This window comes from Eutrema salsugineum, unplaced genomic scaffold (genome assembly GCF_000478725.1).
Source record: "Eutrema salsugineum unplaced genomic scaffold, Eutsalg1_0 scaffold_5, whole genome shotgun sequence".
NCBI classification, from domain to species: domain Eukaryota; kingdom Viridiplantae; phylum Streptophyta; class Magnoliopsida; order Brassicales; family Brassicaceae; genus Eutrema; species Eutrema salsugineum.
In genome coordinates, this window is record NW_006256612.1 from 12,381,151 (window position 1) to 12,402,708 (window position 21,558).

At 38.3% G+C, this 21,558-nt stretch overlaps 8 protein-coding genes across 9 annotated transcripts in view; 5 read left to right on the forward strand and 3 right to left on the reverse strand.

Moving 5' to 3' along the window:
- The window catches only part of LOC18993884 (rhamnogalacturonate lyase B), a 3,578-nt gene extending 2,850 nt beyond the window's left edge, over positions 1–728 (forward strand). The window contains 3 exon segments of the mRNA XM_006417459.2: positions 1–112; positions 205–337; positions 415–728. The exon segment at positions 1–112 is cut by the window's left edge and continues 84 nt beyond it. Coding sequence (XP_006417522.2) covers positions 1–112; positions 205–337; positions 415–672 — 503 coding nt within the window. The 3' untranslated portion in view covers positions 673–728.
- A 136-nt stretch (positions 729–864) lies between these two features.
- Positions 865–3,813, reverse strand: LOC18993886 (multiple inositol polyphosphate phosphatase 1). Its single transcript, XM_006417461.2, has 11 exons — positions 3,670–3,813; positions 3,336–3,423; positions 2,960–3,253; positions 2,692–2,850; positions 2,432–2,572; positions 2,285–2,341; positions 2,030–2,168; positions 1,834–1,938; positions 1,541–1,731; positions 1,333–1,374; positions 865–1,224 (listed from the first exon to the last, which is right to left on the reverse strand). The coding sequence occupies exons 1-11, from the start codon at positions 3,768–3,770 to the stop codon at positions 1,078–1,080; spliced, it is 1,464 nt and encodes a 487-aa protein (XP_006417524.1). The 5' UTR covers positions 3,771–3,813; the 3' UTR covers positions 865–1,077.
- A 942-nt stretch (positions 3,814–4,755) lies between these two features.
- Positions 4,756–5,913, forward strand: LOC18993887 (probable purine permease 16). The gene has a single exon (XM_006417462.1). It carries the CDS (start codon positions 4,756–4,758, stop codon positions 5,911–5,913), a length of 1,158 nt encoding a protein of 385 aa, XP_006417525.1.
- Positions 5,914–6,005: 92 nt separating this feature from the next.
- On the reverse strand, positions 6,006–8,432 carry LOC18993888 (low-temperature-induced cysteine proteinase). The gene is made up of 5 exons (XM_006417463.2): positions 7,926–8,432; positions 7,098–7,333; positions 6,878–7,018; positions 6,355–6,786; positions 6,006–6,273 (listed from the first exon to the last, which is right to left on the reverse strand). Exons 1-5 carry the CDS (start codon positions 8,362–8,364, stop codon positions 6,187–6,189), a joined length of 1,335 nt encoding a protein of 444 aa, XP_006417526.1. The 5' UTR covers positions 8,365–8,432; the 3' UTR covers positions 6,006–6,186.
- A 1,302-nt stretch (positions 8,433–9,734) lies between these two features.
- Positions 9,735–14,115, forward strand: LOC18993889 (shaggy-related protein kinase kappa). 2 transcript variants are annotated; one of them, XM_024152528.1, is made up of 13 exons: positions 9,735–9,930; positions 10,404–10,639; positions 10,777–10,869; positions 10,956–11,015; positions 11,094–11,366; positions 11,460–11,534; positions 12,037–12,093; positions 12,162–12,302; positions 12,404–12,454; positions 12,770–12,865; positions 13,201–13,284; positions 13,395–13,497; positions 13,849–14,115. In XM_024152528.1, exons 2-13 carry the CDS (start codon positions 10,496–10,498, stop codon positions 13,935–13,937), a joined length of 1,266 nt encoding a protein of 421 aa, XP_024008296.1. In that variant the 5' UTR covers positions 9,735–9,930; positions 10,404–10,495; the 3' UTR covers positions 13,938–14,115. The 2 variants fall into 2 exon arrangements, with proteins under 2 accessions (XP_024008296.1, XP_006417527.1); XM_006417464.2 differs by having other exon boundaries at positions 10,408–10,639.
- Positions 14,116–15,540: 1,425 nt separating this feature from the next.
- Positions 15,541–18,061, forward strand: LOC18993890 (phosphoribosylamine--glycine ligase, chloroplastic). Its single transcript, XM_006417465.2, has 4 exons — positions 15,541–15,879; positions 16,134–16,507; positions 16,899–17,429; positions 17,524–18,061. The coding sequence occupies exons 1-4, from the start codon at positions 15,600–15,602 to the stop codon at positions 17,938–17,940; spliced, it is 1,602 nt and encodes a 533-aa protein (XP_006417528.1). The 5' UTR covers positions 15,541–15,599; the 3' UTR covers positions 17,941–18,061.
- Positions 18,019–20,461, forward strand: LOC18993891 (pentatricopeptide repeat-containing protein At1g09820). Its single transcript, XM_006417466.2, has 2 exons — positions 18,019–18,038; positions 18,230–20,461. Exons 1-2 carry the CDS (start codon positions 18,019–18,021, stop codon positions 20,091–20,093), a joined length of 1,884 nt encoding a protein of 627 aa, XP_006417529.2. The 3' UTR covers positions 20,094–20,461.
- A 74-nt stretch (positions 20,462–20,535) lies between these two features.
- Positions 20,536–21,554, reverse strand: LOC18993892. Its single transcript, XM_006417467.2, has 2 exons — positions 21,228–21,554; positions 20,536–20,866 (listed from the first exon to the last, which is right to left on the reverse strand). The coding sequence occupies exons 1-2, from the start codon at positions 21,406–21,408 to the stop codon at positions 20,673–20,675; spliced, it is 375 nt and encodes a 124-aa protein (XP_006417530.1). The 5' UTR covers positions 21,409–21,554; the 3' UTR covers positions 20,536–20,672.
- Positions 21,555–21,558: the final 4 nt, after the last annotated feature.

Here is a 21,558-nt window from a genome sequence, read left to right on the forward strand (position 1 = left end):
GACAATATGGATTATGGGAACGGTATTCAGAACTATACCCCGATGAAGATATGGTTTACAATGTCGACGTTGACGATTACTCTAAGAACTGGTTCTTCATGCAAGTTACAAGGTTAGTTTCCTTCTAATATAAAACTCCAAGCGGCACTGCGAATATATAGAAGACTTTGGTTTAATGTGTGAAACATTGGCTGTGTTTGGTAGGAAACAACCGGATGGAGGATATAACGGTACTACATGGCAGATCAAATTTCAACTCGACGATAAAATGAAAAATTTTACCGGGAAGTTCAAACTGCGAATCGCTCTGGCCACATCAAATGTAGCCGAATTGCAGGTGCGATGCATAGACAGTTAGATACACTTCTTTCTTTATAGAAGTGAAAATATTCATTTTGATATTTGGTTTTGTAGGTTCGGGTGAACGATTTCTCTGTGGATCCTCCATTGTTTACGACAGGGCAAATAGGAAGAGATAATACAATTGCAAGACATGGTATTCATGGACTCTATTGGTTATACAGTGTCAATGTGCCTGCTTCTTCTTTTCGACAGGGAGATAACTCCATATATCTAACCCAACCGCTTGCCACGAGCCCTTTTCAAGGACTCATGTACGATTATATTCGTCTCGAATGTCCTGATTCCGTTAACCATCTCACTAGATCATAGAGTTGTTTCTCCAGTCTATACCTTATAACTTGATTTATATACAGATAGAAATATACACACACACATTCTTTTCTCAATTGGTACTTTTATGTCAGAAGTTTAATCTATTTTTTAATCAGAGAAGAGGGCTTGGAATGAAAACTAAATGAATGTAGAGTGAAGACTATAAGTCCTTGAACCAATCCATGTACCAGAACTGTAATCTAGAGCTTTTAGTTTCAAACAAGCAAGTGTGGAAATAGACTCAGAGATCAAAATCAAGCTAGTGTGCATCTTAGATTGAGCCGACTGAACTAACTAAAAAATAACAGCGGCAAGGAGACCAAAACACAGACAACATAGCTCTGTGTGGTCTCAAGTTTGAAAGCGTACTCAGCCAGAATGTAAGAACAAGTTGTGAAGTAATTATAGCTCCGTTTTACGGCTTGACCCAAACAGCCAACTCGACAGTAAAGAAAACATACTTGATGCAGGCTTCTGTTTCGGGTCATCTTGATTAGCATTGCAGAGGTTGTCAAAAGCATGCTTGAGATGAGGGGTCACCACCTTGGCCTGTAAGAGAAAAAAAGAAGAGAGTCATGCATGTGTAGGCTTAACCGCTTAACGAGGAAAATGTAAATATCTGTACGAACACAATTCAGAGGGAAAGATGCAAAATACCTTGAAATCTTCTAGAGGACAGAAATCTTTTCCATCACAACCCTGTTGGCAGAAATGGATAAACTTGTAAGGAGATTTCAGGAAGGAAGAAGAGAGTTAAGGAGAAATGAGTCAATTCATTTCTCCGAGAAAGATTGTCTCAGGTTCTAAGTTGCCACTACGATAGAGCTGAAGTTGGATTTGTGTTTCTTAATCAGATGAAACTTACTGGAAGTGCAATAGGATGCTCGTTGTGCAGAACCTGCACGAAGTACTTGGGCGAGGAAGTTGCGGCACAACTGTAGAGGACAAGCATGTTGTTCCCACCAAAAGGAGCCATGGTGCTGCCTTTAAAGTCCCTGGTTTTGGGAGGCTGAGCAGGGAGTTCCAATGGTTTCTCCTTCTGTATTTTCTCAAACTCTGAAACATTTCAAACCTCCTTTAAGAACAAGATTTGAGCGATATCATATGTTTCACGAATAAAAACACAGGAAACTGAGAAGCGAAAAGTGATGGACTAACCAGATCCATCAAGGAAAAGCCCAAGAAGACAAGAAAAGGGAACTATTGTTTCGGCATGTGCAAACCTAAGTCTTGCTTTTTCGTAACTTCCAGGTGGGAGATTTTCTGCATGATAATTAAAAAGGACATAATTTATATGGTTATCACGATGACAAGCAAATAGTTCATTATTTTTCTGGTTATAAGTTGACATTACCTTCTCGGGCCTTGATAGCTTCTTCCATCGAATGCAAAACATCTTCTAGCAATGGAATTCCCATTTTATAGTTCAAGGAATTTCCATAACCTTTGAGGATAAACACTTCCAAGTCATCTGCCCATTCCAGCAACGCAACCTACAGTTGATTAAGTGTGTTACACATAACTAGCATTATAGCAGAGAATCCATTAAGCTTAAGGATTTCATACTGAAATTATCCAAACACATAAAGAAAGAATTTGCAACTTGTACCTCAGATGGTGTGAAAAGTTCACAACTTTGATTAGTTACATTAAGCAACGATGCTTCCTGAAAATTTCAAAACAACTTTAAGCATTTCAATCCATTCATCACAGACAATACGTTTGATAGCGCACTATAAGAACAAGAAGGAAGCACCTGCTTGCACAGAAACCAGAGAGACGAAATGTCCTGCTTCGTGAATTTTAAATCATGTCTCTTTGCAACGGAAGCTGTAATCTTATTCAAAACAGGTTCCTTGAGCTTATCCACAGCAGGCTCTTTAGCTTTTCTATAGCTCTGCATTCAGACACCATGTAAAGACAAAAACCTCAGAAGCAAATAACCTGAAAGACTACTATATTGAGGATTAGCCAGACAATATACTCTAACTTAGATTGAGTCGATCACAACAATACCTTGTAGTTTTGACAACATTCAAAAAACCTCAGCTTGGTATCACTAGCACGATTTTCGCTAGTGACAGCGAATGCTCTATTACGGCCTGGTCCCAGATCACCTTTCTCACTGAATAACCCCATTCCAAACGCCACAGCACTTGCAGATGCCCGAGGAATCTACCAAAGAGGTTTAAACAATTCACGAATGCCATCGACCAAATTCTAGTGTATACATTTTGCTTGGAAAAAGATAGTAAACATAAAAAAAACTTCAAAAACAACCAACCTGCGTAGCTCTTATTGTATAGACATCAGGGTGATAATCCTCTTCAAACAAAGTAGGAAACTTTTCCCTAACCCGGATTCCAAGTTGGTACAACTCGTCCTCGCCTTGTCTGATAAGCTCCCCGCCTTTCACTTTTCCTTTCCAAGGAGATACCCATTTCCCTAACCATCCGGGAATTTTGTCTGAAGGCAAATTCCTAGCTTCTGCGTCTCTTACCAATTCCTTTAACCTACCAGCCAAATTCTCCAATTCACGTAACCGTTTCTTGGTCGGAGAACGAGTTCCATGCCTAGCCTAACATGTTATTAAAAAACCACAATTTCAGTCTTCACTCTTCCTCACTTGGATTTATCCATACCAAATAAATTATGCTTACCACAAGGTTAAGGTGGATAGGTGTACACTCACTGGGGACATTCGATGGCTCAATCAAATTTTGGGCAACATCTTTCGATACAGTGTATCTGCACACCAAATCCAAATTTCCAGAAAAAAAGTTAAATTGGAACTCACTAGAGAAATTACACAAATTTCCGCAAGATGCAACCTTTTTCTGAAAAAACGGTTGTTCCCAAGCAAACGACAGTAATCCGACCAATTAGGTTGAACAAATTCAGACCCAGATGAGAAGAGTTGTGTACTGAATTTCAATTTTGGAACAACGACGGAAACTATTTCAGATTAAAAACAAGAGCGAGAGAGAAAGTTACCTGGTGACGGTGGATAAGTGATGACGAACATCGAAACCTTGATCTGCCTGTGAAATAACAAATAAAGACACCAGTATGATCCAAGCATTCTTCATCGCCATCTCTAGCGCTTTCTAGTTTCCTTCAGGAGGGAGCACGTTGGGATCAAAGTTTCTGTCTTTTGTTTTATTAAAGCTACTGTTCCACTGCTTCGGGTCACACGGAATGATGACGCACATTGATTACTCTTTTCGCGACACATGTCCAGTTTTGATCTCCATGAATTTTGTAATTGCTTTGGTTCAGTTCGGGTTTAAGTCGGTTTTCTTACTTCAGTCAGATTCGCGATTTGGGTCTTTTAATAACGAAAAACAGTTTTTTTTTTTTCTTTTTCTTTAACTGATCGAGAAGCAGATCAACATAACTTTGTCACAAAACTGGGAAATCATAACAAAAGAATCGAAACTGGATTGAAAAACAAGAACCCTAGATAACCTACATCATACTGTATGTAAAGTCAGACAGAGAACTAAATTGACAAATATAAAATGGTAACTAAATTGACAAATATAAAATGGTACTGCTTGCAAAATGTCAAATGCAACAAGACTCGTTTGTTCCTGCTTGTCCTTGATTGATAAACAAACAATGATTCCTCCATGTCTAATCACGAATATTCCTAAACTATTCAGAGAAAAAAATCTGACTGTTTCAGTTTTCTATTACCGCCTCATGAGGAAAGCTTTACAGTTGGAACGAGTTAGCCAGTTAGCTGTCTTTTTAGCCTTTGCCGCTCAAAAAAAAAAAAAAAAAAAAAAGCATTTGCCGCCAATATGCTCTTTGATAATATAAAAAAAAAAAATAAGCACACCAATCTTACAGATATTTATTTATCAAAAGAATTGTGATCAGGCCTATTCAAAGCAACGTTGAGTCAAAAGCATGACCATTTCGTGACCGAGACTTCTCTCTGCTTTCTCTTTACAGATTGAAATGTGTGTCTGCACGATAGCCAATCATGAAGAATGATTTCCAACCTCCAAAGTGTATAAGATTAACATTTGCTCCTTTCCAAAATTCAAGAAGAGGAAGAAGAAGAAGAGAGTCATGGAAGAGTTTCAAGGTCCAGAGCCAGGCGGCCAGATCATGAGCGAGAATCGATCCCTTGAGCTCAGTCAGCGCAAATGGTGGTTCTCTGTGTTCTTCTGCGGCTTCTTGATCTTCGCCGGAGATTCTCTAGTCATGCTTCTCTTAAACTTCTTCTACGTCCAAGACAATCGATCAGAGAGTGATCGAGACCGACAGTACAGAGGAACATGGACGCAAGCTCTGATCCAAAACGCTGCGTTTCCGATCCTGATTCCTCTCTTCTTCCTATTTCCTTTACCAAAACAAAGCCCCGAAACAGTATCGGATCAAACCAGCAATCGTCGTCATCCTTTCCTTCGTGTTCTCTTGCTATACGTTTCTCTTGGTGTTCTTGCTTCTGTTTACAGCAAGTTATACGCGCTGGCCAAATTATACGTAGGCTGGGGTATTTTGGTATCAACTCAGTTGATACTCACATCCCTCTTTTCAGCTTTCATAAACCGTCTCAAGTTTAACAGATGGATCATCATATCGATAATCTTCACTCTTGCGGCCGACTTCTTCGGCACCCCTGCGTTTTCTGGAACTCCTGATGAAGATGAATCTGATACTTATGGTTTCAAGGCTTGGTTGATCCTCATATTTCCTACTCTTGCTTTCTCATTGTCTCTGTGCCTAATGCAACTCGGGTTCGAAAAAGTGCTGGTGAAGACAAAGAGGTATGCTAACAAGAAGGTGTTTCGGATGGTCTTGGAGATGCAAATCTGTGTTTCCTTCATTGCCACACTCGTTTGTTTCGTGGGCCTGTTTGCGAGTGGTGAGTTTAAGGAGTTAAAAGGCGATAGCGAGAGGTTTGAGAAAGGGAAGACTTACTACATTCTGAGTTTGGTCGGGCTGGCTCTCTCTTGGCAGGTTTGGGCGGTCGGGCTATTAGGTCTTGTGCTCTTGGTGTCCGGTTTATTCGCTGATGTTGTTCATATGTGTGCTTCACCGTTTGTGTCTCTGCTTGTTGTGCTGGCATTTGATTTCACGGATGATGACTATGGTTGGCAGAGAAGAGGTGCTTTGCTAGGAGCAGTCTTGGCTCTAGCTTCTTACTTCTATTACCTGCACAAAACAAAGAAGAAAGAGATGGCGGAACTGAACAAAAGAGAGCACAACAACAGTGAAGCTTAGCCCCTGCTTTCGTCTACAATATGTATAGATGACACTCTTATTACTTTATGTGCCTTGCAGATACAAAATACTGTGTTTGTCCTGCAAGTGTGTTTTATTGATCCAAAAGTTGTATACATCCAAATGAGAGACTAAAATACATCCGTCATGGTATATAATATATATCTCAACAACAGCTATGAATAATCCCCTCGCAAGCTACAGATAATCGAACATACGAGGCTTTGGTGTGGAAGTGTTTGAAATTTCTGTAACATATGCGTAAAACTTCTTTTACATAACCCATTCCTCAAATCTACCAAGTTTATTTGAAGAATTCTTCTTCCAGAAGGGCTTGATCTCTGTGAAATTTCCAGTTTTCTGTAAGCAAAAAAAATAGCTTCATCAGTCAACAGAAACGTAGCAGGAAAATCGATATATACAATCCATAGCTAAACTTACCTTGAGGCAGAGACTTTTGGTGGTATCGCAAACTGGGTAATCACGTGGACAACAATGACGACCATCCTTGCAACACACAGCAGATTCTAGCTCGCAGCATTTCCATGAGAAACATAAACCAAACAAAGTTCTTGCACAGCAACAAGTCTCTCCAGATGAACAATACGTGAAAAGGTTGCATTTTGTTGGGCCTGGAGGGGACGGTGGAGGCGGGTTTGGATGTGTCTTGATAGGATACGAAGCGAGCATATTGATTCCGCATACCCCTTCTGAATTCCCTGTGTTCCGCTGCATGTGCATAAACCCATCCATTCCCCAACTTTTTCCCCATGAGTTCTTCACAATCCAATAATCAACACCATTCTGTGAACCATATCCTACGATGAGCACTGCGTGATCCAATGATGTAGAACACGGGCCAGAGAATATTCCCTGCATCAAAAAGGTGAAATTTTCAAACAAAGAAAACGTTGAACATTCTGGAAAAAAGAGAGTAGGTGTTATCTCTAAGTTTACAACTTACACTAGAATATAACTGAAACGCTCTCTCGCTGCCACAGATGCCAACACTAACTGGCTGAGACGCCACAGCCTCCATTAACGCTTTTTCGTTATTTGATGCTACACCAGCGTAGCTATCAATTGTCACAACCCGTTTTTTCAACTGCAGAACAGGAGAGACTCGTGGAGGTTAGCAAACAGGGAGAAACATGGAAGAGAAATCCAGCAAATTACACCGATACCTTATCCTTCTTACAGGTGCCATCTTGTTCTTGGTAAGGATAGTCTTTCTCTGTATCTATTCCATGGTTTTTTATGACAAATTCAAAAGCGTAGTCCATGAGACCACCATTGCATCCAGCATTGTAGGACTTGTCACAATCAATTAGTTCCTGCTCAGAGAGGCTGATGAGATCCCCTGTTACAATCTGGTTGATTCCCTCCATAGCTCCAGTAGCCGAGAACGACCAACAAGCTCCTATAAAAGTACCAGAACATCATCATATTTCAAATAATCATTATGGATAAATCTGAAAACAGTGCTCTAAATGTTAAACTATGTCCGAGATAAAACAGATTTTGGTTTATGACCAAATTCTTACATTTGTCCATACTCTCACGCAACAAATATCATAGAAGAAATAAGAATATATGCTTCTAGACTTTCCTAAGAGTTAGGTACACATGGAATTTGTTTCATATAGACGACATGAAAAGTTCGATTTATATATCTTTTTTCTGCCATAATAAGACATGAAAAGAAAAGTTAATTATCATACTCCTAAAAGGTAAAAAGCGTGAAAGAGATGCAAAATTAGATTGTAGTCCCAAACTATGTCGTGACCAGTTTATACTACATTACCACAGAAGATAAATGAATCTACATCTTGACCAAAATCCTCAAAGATCTCAGATTTAATAATGTTTGAGATTTCTCTCCGATCTAAATCCAAACTTAAGGTTCCGATTCTAAATTCTTGATCTTGAATCAACCCCCTTACTCACTGAACTAAAAGCTCTGATCAAATCTGAAAGGGACCAAATTGAAAAACAGAAGATAAATCAAATACCGCAGCTTCCTTGATCTTTGACATTAGTAACAGCTCCTTTCTTCCTCCAATCAACAGAATCTGGAACCTTCACGCGAACTCTCTCGCTAACGCCCAGACTCTGTTCCTTAGCCATCAGCGACGGCGACGGAGCAGAGAGTCCAAGACGAGAGGCCTTGAACTCGTGGTGAGTCAGATCCGCGAAGGCATTGAGGGAGAGGGAATAAGTGGAGTTAGAGATGTGATTGTGTTGGGTAACAAAGTCGTGATTATCTCTAAAAATTTGAATCCTGTGTTGCCTCTCTTCTTCCGAACCGTACGTTTTGCCATGTCTGTGGCACCAGTCGTCGAACAGCTCGGCAATGTCATCGGAAGATGAGGACGAAATCGAGAAACTCAGAGAAGAAACCAGAAGAAGGAAGAAGAAGGTGAGGGAGACAAAGGAAGACGATGGTGACATATCTTTCCTTACTTTTCCTTACTGGGAGAAAAACAAAAAAGAGAGTATTTTTTGTTTAGTCGTCGTGGAGATGATTTGGCCTAGAAATCAGGAGAGATTTGTTTTTTTTTTCTTTTTTCCCATTTCTTTTGAGATTTCAACCAGTAAGGATCATCTTGGGGCGGGTAACAACAAAACGCGTGGTTTACAATTGGCGTTTATAACGTCTAAAAAGCGTTTGGCGTTGAAAATCCAAAGGGATATATATATTAGACCCGGTTCTGAAGATCGGGCCAGCCAGGCCCATTACAATCAAAATGTGAAAATCATTGGTTTTTTAATCGTTGTTAGGTCAACGCTAAAACCATTTCTAAATATACCCTTTGAGGAAAAAAGAAAGCAACTTTAGCCTTTTTAGGTTAGAAGACCATCACTCCCTATTGTGGGCTATTTGGGGCAGTACTTTGGACCCTACTTACGACTTTATGGCATTAGCCATTATCCCTTTTTGGTAGAATATTTTTCTATTAGTAAATAAAGATCACGCGTAGACCAAGCAGAGAAAGCAATATGCCTAAAGTTTTCTGAATTCAAATAACAAAATCTTTTACTCATACTTCATCAGTATTAATCAATCTAAAATGGGAATATATATCTTCTCACATACAAAATTAAGAGTTTTCTTTCCAAAACTTGTTAATTTTGTATTGGCTTATGATGATAGAACGAGCGACAAAGAAACGAACACATCCTCACACTATTGAAAAGAAAATAGTATGGCGTTCAGTCTTACGTCTTACCTAACTGTCGACAAGTAAAGGCTACTTTTTACTAGTATACAAAGCAAATAAAGTGGCTTTCCCTAAAACACTGTTTTCATTCTCTAGAAAAATCCAATAACCTATCGTTTATTGATATCTCCCATATAAATGCATGTTTACTTAACTGAAATGATTTGTAGCAAACGCAAAATGTTATTTCTTTTGTAAGTTTCCACTATAATTGAAAGAACTATAGCTCCCACCTGTAGTTGAAATACGATGTAGACCAAAAGTTTGAATCGTATTATGTTATTTTTTATAACAAAAAAAAATTATTAGGTAGACTGAAGTTTGAAAATTGGTTTCTAATGTCACAATATCTTATTCAGGTACATCATCCAATACCATTGTTATTATTATTTTGAAATTTGAATAAAGTGCATATTTAAATCCGTTAATTAACTTAATTTATCTTTGACACAAAAAAAACGTTAATGTATGTGCACAGACGAAAAAAAAGATTTCTCTTAATATATAATTAAGAAAACGATTCTATATAAAAAAAATACAGTATCATGCTTATAATGATGAGCTGTCCTTTCATAATCTCGTTTGATTCAAAACGGTAGAAATTGACAAACAAAGGGAGAAGAGAAAGAAGAAGAGTGGATTAACACAGAAACAAGAAAAATCCAAGCTTTAGCTTTTTCAATCTGATCAATCACCTTGAAAAATCTAAGCTTTAGCTCTTCAATCGAATCAGAAGAAGAAGACAATCGTCAAATGCTTGACTTTAGTTCCCGGTCTTCTTCACAAACAGCTCAAGGTGATCATCATCTCCGCTCTTGTACCTATAGATATCGCTTGAAATTGAATGGTTTCGCTCCTTTCAATGTGCTTTTTCGACTTCTTTTGTTTCTGGGTTGGATTAGGGTTCTTCTGGGTGTAGTAACTGTTTTGCTGATTTTCTGTGCTGCTCGTTGCTTTGTTGTAGAAACAGAATTTTCAGGGCAAACCTTGTCGATTACTAATCAAGTTTACGGAAGTAGATCTGATCGGTCTTAATTCGGCTGGGTTTCATCACTATTCCTAGATAGTAATATAGTATATCGCCACTAACTCAAAGTTCATCAGTGCTTTAAATTGACTACGTTTTGGTCATATAGACTCATAGTGATATAGACTTAGAATTTTGAGTGTGATGTATCTGCTAATTTGATTTGATCCCATTGTTTATAATTTAGCAATGATCAAGATATAAACCATCTTCTTACGCAAATGACCTTGAAATTCTACTAGGTAGATCGGTTCTTTGATGGGATGGGACACCAAATCACTAAGGTGTATGATGCCATCAAAGACTAGTGCGTGCTATCTTCAGAATAATTATCATGGCTTCTTCTGGACTGGGAAACGGAGTAGGCAGTTCGAGATCTGCCAAAGGTGTAAAGACCTCTTCTAGTTCAGTCGATTGGTTGACGAGAGATTTGGTTGACATGAGGATAAGGGACAAGGTAGAGACCGATGATGATAGGGTAGGTCTTGCATTGCTTCTTTGCTTTGCGTCTATTTTTCATATTTATTCTACAGTTTTTAGCTTGACTACCTTACCATGAGCTTATCTATGTTATGGAGTAGCTTACAGCGAGTGACGTTTTTTGTTATTTTGCAGGATAGCGAACCAGATATTATTGATGCGGCTGGTACTGAACCTGGCCATGTGATTAGAACCACAGTCCGTGGACGAAATGGTCAATCAAGACAGGTTGGATTGTTATGGGAAATTCTATGCGTAAATTGGTGAAGTTGTTAGCCATTATTTCTCATATAGATGTTTATTTGGATTGACAGACAGTCAGTTACATATCAGAACATGTAGTCGGTACTGGCTCCTTTGGCATGGTTTTCCAAGTAAGTTAAATTAACATCCCTGATTCCTTACTATTGATTAGGGTCCATTCCCCACGTATTTATGTTTCCTTTTGGTAGGCCAAATGTAGGGAAACTGGGGAGATTGTTGCTATCAAGAAGGTTCTACAAGACAAGCGTTACAAGAACAGGGAGCTACAAATAATGCAGATGCTAGACCATCCCAATGTTGTTGCTTTAAAGCACAGCTTCTTCTCAAGAACAGATAATGAAGAGGTTTATTTGAATCTTGTCCTTGAGTTTGTGCCTGAGACCGTCAATCGTGCTGCAAGAAGTTACAGTAGGATGAACCAGCTGATGCCACTGATATACGTTAAACTCTACACCTATCAGGTAACTATTTCCTGGATGTGATCATTTTTCGTTTCTTTTTTGTAGTTTCTGAGGCTTATTCCGATTCACTGAAGCTTCTGTTAATGGTTACAGATTTGTAGGGCGCTTGCTTACATTCACAATTGCTTTGGTCTTTGTCACCGTGATATTAAGCCGCAAAACTTGCTAGTAAGCTCATTTGTTTCTCCCTTTTTCAAAATAAATTTATAACAGATGGCTGTTTCTTTACTTGACCTAATTCTGTTAAACTTTCCAGTTCCTGAGTTCTTTGCCTCCACGAGTAGGGAATATACATACTCTGTTGTATATTCTTTGCCTCTACAATTAGGGAATATCCAGACACTGACATGATAAATATACGATTATAGCATGCCTTAAGTTCTACGCTCTGTATACTGTTAATGTCATTTATGAACTTCACAGAGGTACTAGGCTTCCCTTTTCTAGTTTATATTGGATTAATGCTATTAGTTGAAACAGGACTCTGATAACTAACTTTTTTTTTTGGAAAATAGTTGTATTTTTTAGCTAGTTTTGGTTTAAACGAACTGGTTTAAAGTAACATGTCTGCGGTCAAACTATCTGTACCTAATTATAATTTTTACTGATTTTTTTTTCTTGTTTTAAGTTAACTGCATTTATATTTGACTTTAGATCTGTTATTGTGTAGGTGAACCCACATACGCATCAGCTAAAAATCTGTGATTTCGGGAGTGCAAAAGTGTTGGTAAGGTTTATTGACGCAGTATTTAACAAATTCATTTGTGGAATATAACAAAAACTTATTCACTGTAGGTGAAAGGAGAACCCAATGTTTCTTACATATGTTCTAGATACTATCGTGCTCCAGAACTCATTTTTGGCGCCAGCGAATACACAACTGCAATCGATATATGGTCCACTGGCTGTGTGATGGCTGAATTGCTTCTTGGACAGGTAAAAGCAAAATTTTGTTGTAGCTATATGATTATTTGTGCTATTCATTCTGTTTCTTCCCTCTCTTACTTCTTTTGTGTCCTTACTAACTTTTCGTCCAGCCTCTGTTTCCTGGTGAAAGCGGAGTCGACCAGCTTGTTGAAATCATCAAGGTAAACTTCGATCAGTTTAAAAAAAAAAAAAAGTCAAAAATTTAAAACATATCACTTGTCTTGGGCTTGCAGTGACTGATAAGTGCTTAGAGATTTTCTTGTTACAACTTCTAACTTTACATATCAGACTACGCATCAGCTTGTTTGCAATTTGACAACTTTATATCACAGTTTGTTACGTCTATTGTTGAGTTCATATTCAGTATAAAGGAAAGCAATTAATTTGCGACTACTCGGTTTTAGTAGAGAATGCACCTTAACCTTTTCCACGAAACCTTAATATCCTATTTCGTGTGCTTTTATTTTTTCCTGCAGGTTTTAGGTACACCAACAAGGGAGGAAATCAAGTGCATGAATCCAAACTATACAGAATTTAAGTTTCCCCAGATAAAACCTCATCCATGGCACAAGGTATACCTTCTAGTGTGAATGATTATCACCTACCGGGATATTCTTTAATCAGTGGTTTTGTTGGTGATGGTTTCGGAGTATGAATCATTCAAGAGTATTAAAGCAGTCCAATTCATGATAGTTTTAGTTCTAGTTGAGTATTTATATCTAGTTGAAGATGGTCTTCAGGATTTTGTACTCTTGACATTCCACAAATTTGTGGTTTGGACTAAACTATTTGGCTTATTATTGTCCCATGGTAATAAAAGTGTAACCTGGCTATAGTGATAATTGCTTCACTTTCTATCTGTTATTGTTATTACTGCATGAATGATCTACTTGTGCTTTATCACCAGGTTTTCCAGAAACGTTTACCACCAGAAGCGGTTGATCTTCTATGTAGGTTCTTCCAATATTCCCCTAATTTGAGATGCACAGCTGTAAGTGATCCATGGTTCTGTGCCCTTAGTTGTAGAGTATACGTTCCTATTGTCTCAGATCAGGATCTGAGTAGACTAAGTTTATAAGCACATTTATGGTGTTCTTGTAGTTGGAAGCTTGTATTCATCCGTTGTTTGATGAGCTAAGGGACCCAAACACTCGTCTTCCCAATGGCCGGCCACTTCCTCCGCTTTTCAACTTCAAACCTCAAGGTATAGTTCCCTTATTGATTGTAGGATGGTAACTCATACTAACTACTTGTTGGACCTCTTAGAGATCTAAGAGTTATGCGATATCAAGTTGTTTACATGTTGTGTTTACACCAGATTGCTAATAAAATGTAAACCTTAAAACCACATTTTACATTACTAAATGCTCCTTGAAAAAGAATAATGATGCTTAATAAAGTGAATTCACAAAATTGGTGAACAGTGTGGCCTCCTCTATGGAAGGAAAGAGCTCCTTTTATGTTATCAATATTTATGTTCTCTATATGCGAATTTCTTGATGCTTTTTAACTTTATGAAATTAGAAACCATGATGTAGTGTTTTGTGCTCTGCAGAGTTATCTGGCATCCCTCCGGAAATCGTGAACCGGCTTGTTCCAGAGCATGCCCGCAAGCAGAACCTCTTCATGGCTTTGCACGCCTAAGACGCTTATTTGTTTCTTTTTTTTTTGGCCTCTGTATAAGTTCTCTTGATATCGGTACGTGGAGCAGCCACAGTGCATTTTACGCCCTCGTTGCAGAGACACACTTAACATTTTTAATATTCATATCCAACTTGAAAAAAAAAAACTTTTTGAAACAAAAACAATGAAGTTTCAAAATCATATTTTAAGTAGTTAGATCTATTTTTATATCAATAATAACGTATTGATTTAATCTATCTTTTTATTGTGTCTTAGAACTAGATGTTTTTCATTTGTATAATTGGGTTTCAAAAATATTTAACTATATTATATATATACCTATATTAACCTAATCGCACACAATAAAAAAAACCCTACCAATCATTAGTTTATCGTAAGTGTATATAGCAAAATTTTGAATTATATAATGGTCATAACATTTTGATATAAATGAAAGATAACACTATTCTGATAATAAAAATCATTTTTCAAATATATACCAAAGTAAAGCATAACTTAATTTTTGATTTAAAAATCATTGACTTAAAAGTCTTGAATTTCTTTGCTTTATATGTACATATATATATATATGAAGTGTTGAACTAAATCATAAATCTTAAGATATTTTAGTTCATCTAAGAATTAATGGATGAACTAAAATTTGGTATACTATTTTCTGTTAATATATTAATAATTGGAAAAAAGTAACAAATGATCAAAATCTTATGTTCAAAATTAGTACACCATTTTTTTACTATCAGCTTTTAAAATTTTAAAATCAGTTCTAATTTTATTATTCATATTTATTATCTGGAAAAAAAAAATTTATAGGTTTACTATTGTCTAGTTATATGAAATAAATAACAGGAATGTATCAGAATCAATAAACACCTGAGTATCGAAGACTGTGTGTGTGAGCACTAAAATTGTTCCATGCTAAAATAATACAAACAAGCAAAAAACCATAATCAAAACATAAGGTAAAAAATCAGTTTAATAAAAACATGGATCACCAAGTTATCTCTGGAAATTAGTTCCACTAGCCGATAAACAATACAAATAATACATGAGGTTGCTGGTTATAAACCACGTTTTTTTTTTCACTGCCAGTTTATGTCACTCATTCTACTGCGAAATGAATGTTTGACTTAACATGTAAATGTGGTAATATTTGATTTCTAAAGATTTTAAAGTAGTTTTGAAAGAAAAAATAGAGAAGATTAATTTTTGTGATCTTGAATGATTTATAAAGAAATTACATAAAAAAAAATATTCCTGATATAACCGAAAAGATATCTGTAGATTTTTATAGGAATAATCATTTGTCAATATAGATCAGTTCGAGCAGTTGTAAACTAGTACTATTTTAACTCTTTAACGTTGTAAATGAATATCTGACGATAATTTCATTTCCTCCATCAGAATATGATAACCATGAATTAATTAAAACCCTGTCAATTCATTTATGGTTTTATGAGTTCACTTATATATGGAATTTTTCATTTATTCTTCGCTTCATTATTATTTTTTGGTCGAAATTCTTTGATTAATTAATTAATGGAAAGAAAAAGTAAACCCAAAAACCGATAGAAGGGATCAAGGAATTGTTTAAACCCTTGAGCGACGCTGGTCTGAGTCCAAAACTCTTTTGCTGTCTCTGTCTCTTCCTCCGGTCTTTCCGACATGTCGTTGTGTACATCTAATTTCCATCCTTCATCTTCTTCTATCAATCTCTTCTGCAGCAACAACAACTCACCTAAACCCTTTCTTTTCTCTCTCGGATTGGCCACCTCTAATTCTTCTTCTTCCTTTGTTGCTCCTCTCAAATTCTCTACCACCAATCACGCCCTTAGCTCTCGTTTCACTTCGAACCAAATCCAAAGGCGCCAATGTTTGCTCCGCTGCGTCTTATCGGAATCCGAGCCGTCTATTTCGGTCAGTCCCGGCGGTAACGGCGGCTCTGGTAAAATCCGGCGATACCCTTTTGCTCGCTTTACTTTGATAATGTTCAGTGGATTTAAATTTTTCAATGAACAAATTTGCTAGCTTTGATATTCCGTTGTTGACTGTGATTGTAAAGAGTTTGAATCTGAATGCTAATATACTCCCCATTCTCTTATTATTGGTTTGAGATAGAATCAAATTATGCTCTGAGAAATCAAACGTCAGTGTTTTGTAGTCATTGTGTTTGTAGTAATTTTGTTTCAATTTCTGCAGAGGAGAGAGTGATAGTTCTAGTAATCGGTGGAGGAGGGAGAGAACACGCCCTGTGTCACGCCTTGAAACGATCTCCGTCCTGTGACTCTGTGTTATGCGCACCTGGAAACCCCGGTATTACGAGTTCTGGAGATGCTACTTGCATACCTGCCCTTGACATATCAGACAGTTTAGCTGTCATCTCTTTCTGTCAAAAATGGAATGTCGGTTTAGTGGTTGTTGGACCTGAAGTTCCTCTTGTTGCGGGTCTCGCCAACGACCTGGTTAAGGCCGGTATCCTCACCTTTGGCCCTTCTTCTCAAGCTGCTGCTTTGGAAGGTTCCAAGAACTTTATGAAGGATCTTTGCCACAAGTACAACATCCCTACTGCTAAGGTTTGCGTCACTCTCTCTTTTTCATTTTTCGTAAATTTCCCTCCTTGATGTGTTAGGCATTCATAAGGCATTCATAAGGTCTTCAGATGATTATGAAAAGAATTTCCTTCAGATAGCAAATGAAAAGCTTATTTTGACCGGAAAGTGAACTTTGTTCATATTCTTCAACCAGATAGATTTATAAGCTTTGAAAAAACTGAAGTGGCGCAACTATTAGCTCAGGTCTACTATAATCTAGCCTAGGAATGAATGTAGCACATTGGAGCTGTTGTGAGTTGGTTAAGGGTTCGGTAAATTAGAATAAGAAAAACAATTATATAGCTTTGGTCTCAACATAAGGAAAAAGACATTTTGATGTAGCTAATACAGTTGAAATGGAATTCAAATGCAGTATAAAACATTTTCTGATGCATCTGCTGCGAAAGAATACATTCAAGAACAAGGTGTGCCGATCGTGGTTAAAGCAGACGGATTAGCAGCAGGAAAAGGAGTCACTGTTGCGTTGAAAGTAGAGGAGGCTTTTGAAGCTGTGGATTCAATGCTGGTCAAAGGTGTGTTTGGTTCTGCAGGATGTCAGGTGATCGTGGAGGAGTTTCTAGAGGGAGAAGAAGCTTCCTTTTTCGCGCTTGTGGATGGAGAAAACGCCATTCCCTTAGAATCTGCTCAGGACCACAAGCGAGTTGGAGATGGAGATACCGGTCCTAACACAGGCGGAATGGGAGCGTATTCTCCTGCACCGGTCTTGACCAAGGAGCTGCAAGATGTGGTAATGGACACTATCATTCATCCCACTGTTAAAGGAATGGCAGAAGAAGGATGTAAGTTTATAGGCGTTCTGTTTGCTGGTCTCATGATCGAGAAGAAATCTGGTCTGCCTAAGTTGATTGAGTTCAATGTCCGGTTTGGAGATCCAGAATGTCAGGTAAGAGAGACCCCATTTTCTTGAGAAGAAAAAGATCGGGTTTAGTCCCGGTTTGATTGTTGTTCTAACCAGTGCAGCTTCTTGTTAAACACAGGTGCTAATGATGCGGCTTGAATCGGACCTAGCAAAAGTTCTGCTAGCAGCCTGTAGAGGCGAGCTAAGCGGAGTGTCTCTCGACTGGTCAAAAGATTCAGCGATGGTGGTTGTAATGGCGAGTAAAGGTTATCCCAGTGCTTACGAGAAAGGATCAATCATCAAAAACCTTGAAGAAGCCGAAAAGGTTGCTCCAGGAGTGAAGGTTTTCCATGCGGGAACGGATCTTGATTCAGAAGGGAATGTTGTAGCGAGTGGAGGACGTGTTCTTGGGGTCACAGCGAAGGGTAAAGACTTGGAAGAGGCACGCGAAAGAGCGTATGGGGCGGTGCAACAGATCCATTGGCCCGGAGGTTTCTTTAGGCGTGACATTGGCTGGAGAGCGCTTCGCCAGAAACAAGTGGCTATAAAAGAGTGAGTGATGAGAAAGAATTTTGTTGTAATCTTGTTCTAAACGAAGAAATTAAAACAGGAAAGACTCAGCTCAAATCTGTTAATGGATTATTCAAATCAAACGTCTCTTTGTTTTTTTAACTTAATTTAAGACCCAATTTTGAAGGTTCACTTATATGTTCTCTACAAAATTCAGTGGTAGTTTCCTAAATTTTGTTAAACTACAGGTGTCATTTTGCAAAGAAAAATCTGAAATTGTATAAAATGGGAAGATGGCCGGTTCAATTCAAAATACCAAAACCCTGAAATCCCAGTCTTCTTCTTCATTTCGAATCAATATTCCCCAAATCCCAAGCCGTAAGGAGAAAAGTTTTGAATTTCATAGATGATTTCCCGAGAAAATTCTCAGGTCTAAGAAGACCGTGTTCTTCTTCAGCTTCAATCGCCGGGAGCCATTGCCCTCCTAGATATGGCGTAGACGTAGCTGTCATCGCTGACCTCATAGAGAAGCAGCACTGGTCAAAGCTTGGAGTTCATGTGAAAGACATAAACCCTAACGAGCTGTTTCAACAGTTGATTTGTTCGGAGCTTGACCCAGATTTGTGTCTCAGGTACTATACCTGGTCAGTGAAGAACCGTGACACCTCTGTTTCGCTAGAGCTCACATTCAGGCTATTGCATTCTCTTGCGAACGCTAAAAGGTACTCTAAGATCCGATCTTTCCTTGATGGGTTTGTGAGGAAAGGGTCTGATCATTCGGTTCACTCGATTTTCCATGCTATTTCAATGTGTGACAATGTTTGCGTCAATTCGATTATCGCTGATATGTTGATATTGGCATATGCGAACAATTCGAGATTCGAGTTAGGATTTGAGGCGTTTAAGCTTTCAGGTTATTATGGGTACAAGTTATCGGCTTTGTCTTGTAAGCCTTTGATGGTTTCGTTGTTGAAGGAGAATCGGTTTGCGGATGTTGACTATGTACATAAGGAGATGATTAGGAGGAAGATCCAACCAAATCTGTTCACTTTCAATATCGTGATCAATGCATTGTGCAAAACAGGGAAAATGAACAAAGCTAAGGATGTTATGGAGGACATGAAAGTGTACGGATTTTCTCCAAATGTAGTCAGTTATAACACTATCATCGATGGGTACTGTAAGCTTGGGGGAATTGGGAAAATGTACAAAGCAGACGCGGTTTTGAAGGAGATGGTGGAGAATAATGTGTCCCCGAACTTGACTACATTCAATATATTGATTGATGGGTTCTGGAAAGATGACAATTATTCGGGGAGTATGAAGGTGTTTAAGGAGATGCTGGATCAAGACATGATGCCGAATGTGATCACTTACAATACACTGATTAATGGTTTGTGTAGTGGGGGAAAAGTAAGCGAGGCTGTTGGTATGCACGATAAGATGGTGAGCGCAGGTGTGCAGCCTAACTTAATTACTTACAACTCTCTTATAAACGGGTTTTGCAAGAACAATATGCTGAAGGAAGCTCTTGATATGCTTGAGTCAGTAAAAGGCCGGGGAATCGTTCTTAGTGCTAAAACATATAACATGATAATCGATGCGTATTGCAAGTCAGGAAAAATTGAGGATGGGTTTGCACTGAAAGAAGAGATGGAACGGGGAGGGATTGCACCAAACGTTGAAACTTATAACTGCTTGATTGGTGGTTTATGCAGAAATGATAACATAGAAGCAGCTACGAAGCTTTTTGATCAATTGACTAGAAAAGGTCTTCCTGATCTCGTGACATATCACATACTCATGGATGGTTATTGCAGTAAAGGAGAATCGAGAAAAGCAGCAATGCTTTTGAAAGAAGGGATATCAAAGATGGGTCTGAAACCGAGACATCTGACTTATAACATTTTGATGAAAGGCTACTGTAAGGAAGGAAATCTGAAAGCAGCAGCGAACGTAAGGAAACAGATGGAGAAAGAGAGGCGTTTGCGGATGAATGTAGCATCATATAATGTGCTTCTGCAAGGATATTCCCAGAAGGGAAAGTTAGAGGATGCAAATAGGCTTTTGAATGAGATGCTGGAGAATGGTCTAGTCCCGAACCGGATAACTTATGAAATAGTTAAAGCAGAAATGGTAGATAAAGGTTTTGTTCCAGATATTGAAGGGCACCTATTTAACGTCTCCACGAAAGCATAATCTGTCAGTGATCATCATAAGAGGCAATTGCCTGCTCTGTGGCCCTTGTTATTCACTTGATTGGCTCGACACTATTTCCTGAGGTCACCATCTCTTTCTTTCATGAAAAAAATCTGTACTCATTGTGAAGCAATTGCCAGAGAAGAGGCAGTGACAGTAGGTGAAACCAGACCCTGAATCCTGTTCTATCAGACGAAAGGATGAATCAAATCTTCCAAATTGTGTAGCGTTATGTTAAAATGTGTCTTTCCCTGCTATGACTACAGTTTCCTGAGTTATACAATGCTTCAGCTTCATTTGGAAATAGAGATTCTTGTAACTTTACTGTGTAGCATTCACGTAATTACTGACACCAAAATTTGTTTAAGTCTGTCATGATATAGTTCCCTGTGATAATGAGAATATACATATAACTGAAGCTTCGATCAACAAAATGCATTCCATTAAGAAGGTTTCAAACATTAACACCAGAAAAGTGGGTGATCCAGCCAGTGGCTGAACCAAACATTCACAAAAGACAAGAGTTTTGCAAGTGACACGGGATCATACAAGGACATAGATAAAAAAAAGATTGAAACTTTAGACACGACCTTGCCACAGACAATCTTGCTGAACTTTCTCAGTTTTCAAAAGCCTCTCGATTTCACTGGGAGGATTCATCCCTAGACGCAGTGCACGTTCCCATCGGTCAAGTCTTGTCATACCCAAGCACGGACCGTAAGCCATGTTCATGTCAAATTGTCTGAGCATCTCTTCCTCCTTGTCATAAGCGTCTGTTGAAACACAGCAAAGACACAAATGTTATCAATAAGAAAAAAACTTATGTTTTTCACGGCTAAGTTTCGATCGGAACCTAAATCTCATATGAGGATTGGAGTTAAACCCTAGAATTATTCCTAGTAAAATCGATGAATTTCATGAAACAGAAGGGACAATTAAGGAATTAGATCATCAAGAGCATCGAGATTAAGCACCTGAGCATGGAGAAGAATAAAAAAAAGGGATAATTTCGGGAGAAAAGTTAATCTCGCCGAATCCAAATCAAATGCACAGAGTAAATGAGAGAGGGATATAGAGAGAAAAGAGAACACAACGAAGATGCAGGTGTTGACAGAAAGAAGACAAAAACGATACCATTGAGATCGAGGGAGCCGTGCGAAATCAACGCCGCCGGCTGCGTAGCATCAGAACCTTGAGTGGCCGCGTGTTTAGGAGTGACTTTCCGGGAAGAAGGCTTGGACTTGGAGATACCTCCGGTGATATTTCTTTTCGTCTGCTTGTAGAAACCCTTCAAATTCTTAGCCGTCGTCGCCATTACACCGTTCTCTTTCTCTCTCTCTCTGTATCTGTAGTTCAAATTTTAAATCTTTGAATCGACCTTTCCTTTTGCTTCTACGAGACGATTGAGAGAGATGGTGATCTCGGGATCTTAAATAAAATTCGCCCACTGATGATAATGGGCTCT

Coding starts and splice junctions, on each gene's coding strand:
- LOC18993887 (XM_006417462.1), top strand. CDS start 4,756: ATGGAAGAGTTTCAAGGTCCAGAGCCAGGCGGCCAGATCATGAGCGAG.
- LOC18993888 (XM_006417463.2), bottom strand. CDS start 8,364: ATGTCACCATCGTCTTCCTTTGTCTCCCTCACCTTCTTCTTCCTTCTT. Junction 7,019..7,097: donor GCACCTGTAAGAAGGATAAG/GTATCGGTGTAA, acceptor CCTGTTCTGCAG/TTGAAAAAACGGGTTGTGAC. Junction 6,787..6,877: donor CGTTTCAGTTATATTCTAGT/GTAAGTTGTAAA, acceptor TTTTTGATGCAG/GGAATATTCTCTGGCCCGTG.
- LOC18993891 (XM_006417466.2), top strand. CDS start 18,019: ATGGATTATTCAAATCAAAC. Junction 18,039..18,229: donor ATGGATTATTCAAATCAAAC/GTCTCTTTGTTT, acceptor CTGAAATCCCAG/TCTTCTTCTTCATTTCGAAT.
- LOC18993890 (XM_006417465.2), top strand. CDS start 15,600: ATGTCGTTGTGTACATCTAATTTCCATCCTTCATCTTCTTCTATCAAT. Junction 16,508..16,898: donor ACAACATCCCTACTGCTAAG/GTTTGCGTCACT, acceptor ATTCAAATGCAG/TATAAAACATTTTCTGATGC. Junction 17,430..17,523: donor TTGGAGATCCAGAATGTCAG/GTAAGAGAGACC, acceptor TGTTAAACACAG/GTGCTAATGATGCGGCTTGA.
- LOC18993889 (XM_024152528.1), top strand. CDS start 10,496: ATGGCTTCTTCTGGACTGGGAAACGGAGTAGGCAGTTCGAGATCTGCC. Junction 11,367..11,459: donor TTAAACTCTACACCTATCAG/GTAACTATTTCC, acceptor TAATGGTTACAG/ATTTGTAGGGCGCTTGCTTA. Junction 11,535..12,036: donor TTAAGCCGCAAAACTTGCTA/GTAAGCTCATTT, acceptor GTTATTGTGTAG/GTGAACCCACATACGCATCA.
- LOC18993892 (XM_006417467.2), bottom strand. CDS start 21,408: ATGGCGACGACGGCTAAGAATTTGAAGGGTTTCTACAAGCAGACGAAA. Junction 20,867..21,227: donor CGGCTCCCTCGATCTCAATG/GTATCGTTTTTG, acceptor GTGTTTCAACAG/ACGCTTATGACAAGGAGGAA.
- LOC18993886 (XM_006417461.2), bottom strand. CDS start 3,770: ATGGCGATGAAGAATGCTTGGATCATACTGGTGTCTTTATTTGTTATT. Junction 3,254..3,335: donor CTATCCACCTTAACCTTGTG/GTAAGCATAATT, acceptor ATAACATGTTAG/GCTAGGCATGGAACTCGTTC. Junction 2,169..2,284: donor AACTTTTCACACCATCTGAG/GTACAAGTTGCA, acceptor AATCAACTGTAG/GTTGCGTTGCTGGAATGGGC.